This window comes from Denticeps clupeoides, unplaced genomic scaffold (assembly GCF_900700375.1).
Source record: "Denticeps clupeoides unplaced genomic scaffold, fDenClu1.1, whole genome shotgun sequence".
In the NCBI taxonomy this organism is placed as follows: domain Eukaryota; kingdom Metazoa; phylum Chordata; class Actinopteri; order Clupeiformes; family Denticipitidae; genus Denticeps; species Denticeps clupeoides.
Window position 1 is genome coordinate 3,800 of NW_021629903.1, and position 11,736 is coordinate 15,535.

General features: G+C 39.0%; 1 protein-coding gene and 1 long non-coding RNA gene across 2 annotated transcripts; both read left to right on the forward strand.

The window, feature by feature from the left end:
- Window positions 1–1,273: 1,273 nt before the first annotated feature.
- Window positions 1,274–7,048, forward strand: LOC114776978 (sodium- and chloride-dependent GABA transporter 2-like). The gene is made up of 14 exons (XM_028966905.1): window positions 1,274–1,541; window positions 1,778–1,912; window positions 2,237–2,377; window positions 2,488–2,572; window positions 2,666–2,798; window positions 3,633–3,767; window positions 3,988–4,091; window positions 4,190–4,314; window positions 4,431–4,543; window positions 4,651–4,788; window positions 4,876–4,978; window positions 5,916–6,016; window positions 6,580–6,750; window positions 6,850–7,048. Exons 1-14 carry the CDS (start codon window positions 1,379–1,381, stop codon window positions 6,940–6,942), a joined length of 1,740 nt encoding a protein of 579 aa, XP_028822738.1. The 5' UTR covers window positions 1,274–1,378; the 3' UTR covers window positions 6,943–7,048.
- Window positions 7,049–10,717: 3,669 nt separating this feature from the next.
- On the forward strand, window positions 10,718–11,377 carry LOC114776982 (uncharacterized). Its single transcript, XR_003745869.1, has 3 exons — window positions 10,718–10,808; window positions 10,952–11,083; window positions 11,360–11,377. It is a non-coding gene; the product is annotated as an uncharacterized LOC114776982 (long non-coding RNA).
- The last annotated feature ends 359 nt before the right edge of the window (window positions 11,378–11,736 follow it).

Below are 11,736 nucleotides of genomic sequence, written 5' to 3' on the forward strand. Positions count from 1 at the left end.
GGTATGAACACTGACTACACCTTGGCATGTGTAACAACAGCAGCATAACAGTAGTGCACCAGCTTCAATAAATTAAGAATAATGAACTAAAATATATTTCACTTCCTGTAGAAAATTGTGAGGACTTTGACGCACTGAACAAATATAACCAGACTATAAACACCAACTCGACCTCCCCAGCAACTGAATTCTGGGAGTACGTTTTTTAAGTCAAACACAGAAGGAATCTTTAAGTACACTGGAAATGCAAACAGAATTCCAGACATTCTAACAAACAACGTATCTCCAGACGGCGTGTGCTGGCGATCTCAGGTGGCATTGAGGAGCTGGGCAGTGTTCGGTGGGAGATCCTCCTCTGCGCCATTGCCATGTGGGTCATTTGTTACTTCTGCATTTGGAAAGGTGTGAAGTCTACAGGAAAGGTTGGTGTTTAGGCTTCAAATGTAAAAATCAAACAGTAGTAAACTAGAAATAGTAAACTTTCAATGACTACAAGAACTTTAATTTTGAGCATGTTGACTTAGACGGAGAGTGAAACAGGTTTGATGCAGACAGGAGGAAAATTTCACAATGAAAGTAGACAAGTACTTTGGTTCCCAAAATGTCCCATCTCTGCGCTGCACTATTCTACCGACCTATCAACGTGACAGGGACAACCACATGGACTCCATGGAACTACAGCCTGGCACATCATACACGGTCCAAGCTGTGACACATATTAGAAAATGTGTGGAAACTTTTGCCTCTTTGGCTGAGTGGAAATCAGACGTGCCCATCTCACAAAACTATACAAAAAACATCATTTATCATTGTAGAAAATAATAAAGGACTCTCTGTACTGCCTTGAGGCTTTGCATTTTCTGGGTATTTCTGCGAAAAGCTCTTCCCTACTCTAATTTGAAGTGTTCTTACCTGCCAAAAATTCCTGAACCATCTGTACACTTGGCCTGAGATGACTAATTTACAAAGTTTAATGAACAATCTTTCCTTCCACATTATATTGTTTGCTTTCTCAATGTCACAAAAGAAACACACACACAAACACACACAGACACCAGGACAACATCTAGGTAAAACAGAACCGAGCAATATGACCCTAAAGCGAAGGGCTTCAGATACCAACATTTTAAATGTAAAAATTAAGCAACAACAATTCAATTAATTCAGTTTGTTGATATTGCAATTAAATTATTACATTAATATTACAGACACCTTTTGTTCTCCTTCCATGCCAAACTGCCCTGGGCAATCTGTGATCACACCTAGAACACAAGTAGATTTAGTTAAGATGTTTCTTAGATTGAGTTCATAGTCATGACTGGAAAAGCCAGCGTTGAGATCAGGGACAGGAAGCTTTAATCTGACCAGACTAAAGAAGATGGAACTTGTAAACTGTGAAGAGGTTAAGGGTAGGAGAAAGAAAATTAAGGAAAGAGGGCAATGGAATAGCAATATAGAATTTCTCCTGGTTGTCGCAGGGAACATAGTTGGATTAGGAAATGTTTGGAGATTCCCATATCTCTGCTACAGAAATGGTGGAGGTAAGTCTAAGTTATGTACAAGATACACTGAGATATATTGAACTGCTTTATTTTACACTAATCTTGTTGCTATATACTATACCACAAGGACTGTATGGCATATGATGCCATAATGTATGAACATTTAAATATCATGTTTTATAATCACAACTCTAACCTTATGAACACACAAATGGACAACATAAGAAATAATCTGTTAAAACGTATGTCACTTTGTAATGAATTTTATTTTCAAGGTGCTTTCTTGGTGCCCTACGTGGTGGTCGTGGTGACCTGTGGGATCCCCCTGTTTCTTCTGGAGAGTGCAATGGGTCAGTACACACAGCAAGCAAGCATCACCTGCTGGGAGAAGTTGTGCCCAATTGCTCAGGGTGAGTGGGGAAGAAACTTTCTCATCTTTCTCATCTGTTCTCATTTCTCATCTGTTGAATATATTCAATAATTCAAGGATTCATAGTAGTTATTGTCATGTATATGGAAGAAATTAAATTTCTCTGTACAATGAAATTATTTCTTTGCTGTTGACATACAAGTTATGTAAAGTTTAATATATGAACACAGTGAAGGTTTCAGGGCTTGTGGTATTATTGCTGTTATATATAGGCTATATGGGTGTTGTAAAAATGTTGTTAAATGGAGATTTGAAGAAGATAGCCTAATATTCATTAGAAACAAATGTACTGTTGTTCTCTAAGGCATTGGCTACACAGGTGTTATAATGAGGGTCTATAACTGCATGTCTTACATCGTCATCCTTGCCTGGGCACTTCTGTACCTGTGCTTCTCTTTCTACGCCAAACTGCCCTGGGCCAGCTGTGGCCACACCTGGAACACAGGTATGAACACTGACTACACCTTGGCATGGGTAACAACAGCAACATAACAGTAGTGCAACAGCTTCAAGAAATTAAGAATAATGAACTAAAATATATTTCACTTCCTGTAGAAAATTGTGAGGACTTTGATGCACTGAACAAATATAACCAGACTATAAACAGCAGTTTGACATCTCCAGCAATTGAATTCTGGGAGTAAGTTTATAAAATCAAACACAGAAGAAAGCTTTAAGGACACTGAGAATGCAAACAGAATTCCAGATATTCTAACAAACAACGTATCTCCAGACGGCGTGTGCTGGCGATCTCAGGTGGCATTGACAAACTGGGCAGTGTTCGGTGGGAGATCCTCCTCTGCGCCATTGCAATGTGGGTCATTTGTTACTTTTGCATTTGGAAAGGTGTGAAATCTACAGGAAAGGTTGGTGTTTAGTATTCAAATGTAAAAATGAAACAATAGTAAACTTTCAATGACTACAAGAATTTTAATTTTGAGCATGTAGACAGAGTGAGACAGGGTCGATGCAGACAGGAAGAAACTTTCACAATGAAAGCAGACAGGAAAGTTGTAAGAAACTTGTAACTTGTAAGAAAGACACACAATACATTGACAAACATTCAATAACCCGACAAAGACTAAAAATGAGGGGGCCACAACAATAGGTGCAGACAGTCAGATAATCAGGGGCTGTGACGCCCATGGGCTAAGGGTTAAGCACAACGGGTGCTCCTGCACATGATTATGGAGTCCTGATCCATCCCAGCTCCATAAGAACCATGAAGCAGAACCCAGTATGGGATGCGACAATGATGTGGACATGCACATAACTCACCTTAGGTTTGTTCCAGTTTATGTTCCTGGCCTTATTGCCACATGCCTTTGGGTCTGTAATTGTTTATCCTTTGTTTCCTTTGTTTTAGCCCTTGTGCCGCTTTTGTTTGTATTTATAATCAAGTACTCTGCGCCTCACTCTCCTACCGACCTACCAACCTACCAATGTGACAGGGGCAACCACATGGAATCCATGGAACTACAGCCTGGCACATCATCCACGGTCCGAGCCGTGACACAGTTATATTACAAAATGTGTGGAAACGTTTGCCTCTTTGGCTGAGTGGAAATCAGACGTGCCCATCTCAGAAATCTTTAGTTAAAATGAGCAGATCCAGTATAAGCCTGGAGGCTGTTAGAGAGTCTGGGGTGCAACACAGTGAATTCCAGATTAACCCTTAAATGCTGGATCTCTATTTTCAGGTGGTGTATTTTACAGCCACTTTCCCATACGTGATGCTGCTGGTGTTGCTGATCAGAGGGTTGACTCTACCTGGTGCCCTGCAGGGGATTGTGTACTATCTGAAGCCTGAACTCACCCCACTTCTAGATCCCCAGGTTACTTTGAACAGCCTGTATGAGTTGTCAGTTTTAAAGCATTCAAACCAGAACTTTTCCGACATAAAATGCAAATCTCACAAACCCCATGGTTGTTAGTTTGAATCATTGCTTGGACCTTTAGTGGGTGGAGTTTGCCTTCACTATACCCAGTTTTTTAAAATTCTTTTTTTTGATAATAAAATGAAATCATATAATAGGTTTGTGTGTTTTCATGCAGGTGTGGATGGAGGCTGTAACTCAGGTCTTCTTTTCTTTTGGTGTGGGTGGAGGAGTGTTGATTTCACTGGGGAGTTACAATCCATACAACAACAACTGCTACAGGTATGATTTAGAACCCGTCAGTCCCCAAAAATCTTAAATCAAACCACACCCCTTTAATATCCCCAAATTAGCATCCTAAATTCAAACCTCTCTGGCAGGAACTGTTTCTGGCTCTGTTTGTTGAACGCTGCTACCAGTTTGGTGGCTGGATTTGCAGTATTTTCAGTGCTGGGCTTCATGGCTCATGAATACAATGTTGGCATTGCAGAAGTTGCAGAGTCAGGTACTGTACTTATAATGGCTTGGGAGTATCTATATAAAACAAACAATACGAGTAATCAATATAGTTCAAAATAAATTATGCTTGTGGCTACATGAATAACTTTTTTCTTCTTACAGGTCCTGGTCTGGCATTCATTGCGTACCCTCAGGCAGTGGCCATGATGCCTTTACCCCAGCTGTGGGCGATATGCTTCTTCATCATGATTATATTGCTTGGCCTGGATTCACAGGTGGCATCAAAATGTGTACACACACACACACACACACACACACACACACACATAAATACACACACAAACAAACAGATATTAACTGTTAACTGATGCATAAATTCTAGTTTGTTATGATGGAGGGGGTGATAATGCCAGTGATTGACCTGGCTCCCACTGTGCTGCGTAGACCTGGACGTAGAGAACTTTTACTGCTGGTCTTCAGCCTCTTCTGCTTCAGCATGAGTATACTAATGGTTACAGAGGTAATCAGAGAACCAAATATAAATTCAACATATTGTGGTCTGTTGTATGATTTGTGTCTATAATTGAATAAGCCTTTTTTTCTGCAGGGTGGGATTTATGTCCTGCAGGTGTTTGATTACTATGGCACGAATGCATCCTCCAAACTCTTCCTCTCTAGTCTTCAGTGTCTGATAATGGGCTGGATATTTGGTAAATAATAATTAATTGCAGTAAATTCTATGAAAGTCCTTATGCTGTATATGCAGTGGTTTGGAAAAGTGCTTTCTTACTTGTTTTAAGTTTTTTAAATGTTTTAGATAATCAAACAATAATATATACTAGTCAAGGATTACTGTCACACCTCAATAAATGAATCACTTAAATAAGACCTGCCTGACAAAGTGTTGTAGACCAAAATATCATCAAAAGCCAGACATCATGCTGAGATCCAAAGAAAATTAGGAACAAATGAGAAAGAAAGTAATTGAGCTCTATCAGTCTGGAAAAGGTTCTAAACCTTTGGGACTCCAGCGAACCACAATAAGTGAAAACATGAAACATTGATGAATTTTCCCAGGAGTTACCTGTCGATCAGGGCAGTGTTCATGACATAAGAAAGGGATGGGGAGCCAAGACGAAAATTTTTGGAGAGTGTGTCTCATTAAATCTGTAAAAGTAACACTGCATTTCAGAAAAAGAACATCATACCAACAGTTAAATATGGTGGCGGTGATAGTTTTATGGTCAGGGGCTGTTTTGGTGCTTCAGGACCTGAAAGACTTGCTGTGATTAATGGAATTATGAATTCTGCGGTTTAACAAAAGGAGAATGTCCCTCTATCTGTTCATGACCTCAAGCTGAAACCAACGTGGATTCTGCAACATGACAATAATCCAAAACACACCAGCAAGTTCACCTCTGACTGAAGAAAAACAGAATGAAAACTTTGGAGTGGCCTAATCAAAGTTCTGACCTGAATCCTATTGATATGCTGTGGCATGACCATGAACCATGAACTACAACAATTTTGCAAAGTCGGCCAAATTTCACACTTTTGATGATCTGAAACATTTAAATGTGACACATGAATAAAGTACTATACTACTCTAGTTACGCCAGATAGAAAACGTGCCTTTCCATCTTCCAGGAGCGGAGCGCATGTGTGATGTAATTGAAGACATGACAGGAGTGAGACCCAGCCGCTTCTTCAGTTTCTGCTGGCGCTATCTGACACCACTAGTATGCACAGTGAGTTCCTCTCTTATTCTCATTAGTGGTTCTGACAGTTTTTAAACAGGATGACACTGTTAATTCCACACATGTATGACCCATAGTGATTCTAATTAATCCAGTTGAAAATATATCAGTATGATGCTGTGCTTATTGGCTGATTTTTTAGCTAGTCTCTGTTGACATGGATAATGATCATTGATAATGACCATAATTACTAATACGAAATCAGATTTTACATCAGAAAATTACAATGAGCCAGCTTTATTGGTCCTGTTGTGGACACCTTTTGCTGCTGGCTTGAGCACAAGAGCCAAGAGGCATTTCATACTTAAAGCACACTTATTTTATATTATACTTTCCCAAACCATACATGGTGTCTGCTATTTTGTCCTTTCTCTACCAATTTGGTTACCTGTCACAAAAACGTATTGATTATCTTACAGATTCCTGCGTGCACAAACAGCTGTGCATGGACTTTACTGTATTCCACCATGTGGTGCATAAAAATTATATCTTCTGCATCTGTGCTGAATTTATGTGTTAATTTAAATTATTCCATAATGTCCTTCTTTCCCCAGGTATCCTTAATTGGCGCCTTGGCCAATTACAAGCCCCTGACATTTAACCGAACCTACACATACCCGGGGTGGGTTAATGTGCTGGGCTGGATGATGACGCTGTCATCCGGCCTGGCGGTACCAGTACTGGCTGTCTACTTGCTGTGTACTGGAAAAGGAAGCCTGAAACAGGTTAGTTTAAGTTTTGATGGAACTTATACAGTATATGCATGCACAACCTTATTTGTTGGTCTGTAAATAAATAAGGATGCTATTTCTCTCTCTTACCAGCGCTGCATTCATCTTTGTCAATGTGCTGATGACCTTCCTTTGACCCGGAAGCAGAGGGAAGAGCTTTCAAAGTTGACCCCAGATGCACTGTAGTTGCCATGGGGAACAAAAGAAGCTTTTAAGAAGACGATTTGTTGGGACACCTAAGTGAAAATAACCTCTAATTCTTAGGTTTATTAAAGGTTGTTTGCAAAAAAAGGATCTGTGTGAAAATAATAATTAACCTCTCAGTAATGAACATTATCTTGCAAGTAAACCTGTACACATACATTACGAGGAGTTACTAAAGGCTACTAATAGCAGTAGTGCCACCTTCAGGAAAAAATGGGAGTTGGGCGGTTTTATGTGTCTAACATGTTGATCATACGTTATTCTTACGAAAATTTCTGTGGTCCCTATCAAACTGTTGATAAAAAAACAAAACTGAAAGCAAAATGACTAATTGCTAAGTCGGGAAATGATCCTCACTTTCTCGTGCAATATTCTGACAAATGCTGGTTCCAGCTGTGGAACCTGCTCATTCTGGTCAGTATTGCAGTGTAGCTGGAAACTAGCTGCAGGACGTCCCCATGAACAGGGTATCAGTCTAGTATAGGGTGAACTGTTTTCATGGGTGGAATAATTATAAACTCAAATATTTAGGATTTTCTCAAATCCACTAAAACATGTAAACTGTACAATCATTCCAAGTAAAAGGAACAGAAAATCACAGAGAGTCAAATTACTACAGACTGCAATAGGAAATAACAAAGTGTCTGATAGTTTTGCAGATCACTCCCAACTCCATACCATGCAATAAAAATGATGAACAGGCAGCGCACCTACTCAGTTTTTTGGTGGGACAGTGAGATGCAAGACTGTCCAAGTGACAAACTAGGAACTTTGACTGGATAGTCCAACAGCAACCGAATTACAATTCTTATCGCTACACTCCACAATCCCCAAAACAAGGAGGACGGCACAAGAACCACAGAACTCCCCTCTACAGGAGAACCATTAGTTACCACTGGAACTGAAGCAGCCAGGTTCTCATGCAGTTTGTGGAGCTCTGAACAGTCAAACTTGTCTGTAGATGTTGCAACAGCTCAGTGAAAAAAAAAAAATACAGAAAGGGTGAAGTAGTGGAGATATCAGAGGACATAAGATCTTCTGCTTGCCCCTTGACTTCCACCCCATGTAAGGTCTGTTTTGGTTCAAAGTGTAACTTAGTTTGCTTGATATTTTGACTGACAAAACTAGGTGCAGCTGACATTATAGCAATAATCAGACAAGTTAGAGGAAGATGGAGCTCATGGAAGGGGAGGCTGAGTGTGGGGAACAGAAAACCAAGGCAAGCATCACAGAATTTCTCTTGACTGAGAATGGAAACATAGTTGGGTTAGAAATGTGTAGAAGTTCCCCTTCCTCTGCCACAAGAACGGTGAAGGTACGTTTTCCACAAGAACAACTCTTTACAAAGCAAGAGACTGTAATTTAAACAATTCCTGTATTACTGCTATTTTATATAACAGTAGTAACTGGCTGCCAAAAGGAACTGTCTAAAGTTAAGTAAAGTTCAAGAATACAGAAAATAATGCAATATTATTATTTTATTTACACATAAAGAATGAATACAAATTTAAAACAAGAACTAGCAGTCATAAATATGTTTATACAGTTACAAAAAAGCAGAAAATCATTTTAGATTAGTCAACAGATTTAGACTGACAAATATGAACCTGTCTTACTGTAATTTCCATGTGTGCTTGTTTCTTTGAATAAATTCAAACACAATTAAGGATGGTATACAGTGCTTCACATTGCTTTAGTACAAATACATAATACTGTATGTGGTGAATTTCAGTGTGCAAGAGGTTTTACATACACAACAAATAAAATAAGGAAAAGGCTGGTAAACCAAGTGAGAGACCATGTAATTAAACATATGATTAAATAATAAATAGCAATGAAACAAATAAATAGCAGGAAGACAGACAACAAACACAGATAAGCTTCAGCGGTGGTCTAGTTTTACCATGAAGCCAGGCTGATGGTGATGAGTGTCATGACGCGAGCACAGACAGAGAACGGGACCAAACTGAACCCTAAAACAGAAGAGCCCACACTGACCTAGAGACAGGGAGAACACAGACAGGGAAGAGACGATCTGACTGAAAGTAGAACTCAAGACGCTGCGGTGAAGTTACAGTAGTTTCATGTTGGAAAATTCAACAGATATTCAGATATTCACTAAGGACAACCCTCCACAAAGACTTCTGTTTTTTCTTTCAATACCTAACCATATTTTTGAGGGTTTGGGGCCAGATTAGTGTAGAACAGTGCTATTGCATGGGACTATTTAGACACACCTCATTTTTTGGGATTTTCTGCACCCTTCGTTTTATATCAATATTTCCAAAAATTGTGGAAAATTCTCTCTTTTTTTCAATAGCTTCCACACAAAGTGAGCATATGATTCAAAACCAATGTAGAACTGTGCTGCTGCATGGAACTAGTCAGACGCATTTTGGTTTATTGAGGTTTTCTGCACCCTCAATCTTATACAAATTAAAGTCGTAATTGTCTGAAATTGATTAGGATTTAACTGTTTAAGAACTGAGTCTAGCTGCTTGGACTACAGGACTTAAGAACAGTTTTTACCATCAGGCCATTCGACTCCTCAACAGCAACACCTGAACACCAACATTACACCCACATTGTGTTACTCACTCACAAACTGTACGTGCACACACTTAAATACTGACTGGAACATGCATCTACACTCTACGTGCTATAACTGTCATTGTACTCATTGCTCAGTATTGTCAGTTTGCCTCATCTGGCTGTTCTACCCTCCCACATGAAAATTGTTACTTTTTTACTCCTTCATATATCACCCTTCTCTTGTAGACGTATAACTTGTGACTTCTTGTAAAGTGACAAATTTGATATTGCCAAACTGTCTGTTTTTTAGCATTGTTTTTAACAGTGACTTGCATTTCTCATCATACAAATTTTACTGTAATGTTTTTCCCTGCGTTAACTTGCATATGACAAATAAAACTGAAACTGAACTATTCAAACCATTTCAAACTTTTTTTTTACATTTATCCAAAACTTTTTTAATTCACCCATGTAATTTTTCATCTAACCACGTTCCCCAAAACATTTAATTGAAACGTTTGATTTTGAAGTCTTGATTGCAAAATCTTTGAAAAAGTTTACCTTTGTTTTGTCACAGAAAATTTATCACCTCACTTTGTATCTTCTATTTTCATAATGTTCCTTCCTATTTTCCAGATTGTGAACATCTGCAAACAGCGAAAACCCCACCCCATTCTCAACATCACCAAAAACATAATTTATCATTGTAGAAAGTAATAAAGGACTCTCTGTACAGCCTTGAGGCATTGCAATTTCAAAAAAGTATTTCTGCGAATATCTCTTCCCTACTCTAATTTGAAGTGTTCTTACCTGCCAAAAATCCCTGAACCATCTGTACACTTGGCCTGAGATGATTTACAAAGTTCCACATTATATTGTTTGCTTTCTCAATGTCAAAAAAGAAATACACACACACAGACAGACACCAGGACAACATCTAGGTAAAACATAACTGAGCAATATGACCCTAAAGCGCAGGTCTGTAGATACCAACATTTTACATGTAAAAATGAAGCAACAACAAACTTTCAGTTTTCATTGTGAGCATGTAGCAGTAAACAGAGAGTGAGACTCAAACACAGTTTCAGAGAAATGAATTCAGTTCATTGATATTGCAATTAAATTATTACATTAATATAACAGACGCCTTTTGTTCTCCTTCCATGTCAAACTGCCCTGGGCAAGCTGTGATCACACCTGGAACACAAGTAGATTTAAATAATTTCTGACTGGCAAAGCATTGAGATCAGGGACAGGAAGCTTTAATCAGACCAGACTAAAGAAGATGGAACTTGTGAACTGTGAAGAGGTTGAGGGTAGGAGAAAGAAAATTAAGGAAAGAGGGCAATGGAATAGCAATATAGAATTTCTCCTGGTTGTCGCAGGGAACATAGTTGGATTAGAAAATGTTTGGAGATGTTAAAACTTAAATTACCTTGTACTGAAATTTCATTTCAAGGTGCTTTCTTGGTGCCCTACGTGGTGGTTGTGGTGACCTGTGGGATCCCCCTGTTTCTTCTGGAGAGTGCGATGGGTCAGTACACACAGCAAGCAAGCATCACCTGCTGGGAGAAGTGCCCAATTGCTCAGGGTGAGTGGGGAAGAAACTTTCTCATCTGTTCAGGTCAATTTATTCAAGGATTCATAGTAGTTATTGTCATGTGTATGGAAGAAATTAAATTTCTCTGTAAAATGAAATTCTTTCTTTGCTGTCCATGTACAAGTTAGGTAAAGTTTAATATATAAGCACAGTGAAGGTTTCTGTGCTTGTGGTATTATTGCCGTTAGGTTATACAGAAAAAGGTTTTGAGTGGAGATTCGAAGTCTAATGTTCATGAGAAAAAATAAAATACTGTTTGTCTCTAAGGAATCGGCTACACGGGTATAATAATGAGGGTCTATAGCTGCATGGCTTACGTCATCATCCTTGCCTGGGCACTTCTGTACCTGTGCTTCTCTTTCTACCAAACTGCCCTGGGCCAGCTGTGGCCACACCTGGAACACAGGTACGAACACTGACTACATCTTGCCATGTGTAACAACAGCAGCATAACAGTAGTGCAACAGCTTCAAGAAATTAAGAATAATGAACTAAATATATTTCACTTCCTGTAGAAAGTTGTGAGGACTTCGACACACTGAACAAATATAACCAGACTATAAACACCAACTCGACCTCCCCAGCAACTGAATTCTGGGAGTAAGTTTTTAAAGTCAAACACAGAAGGAAGCTTTTATAACACT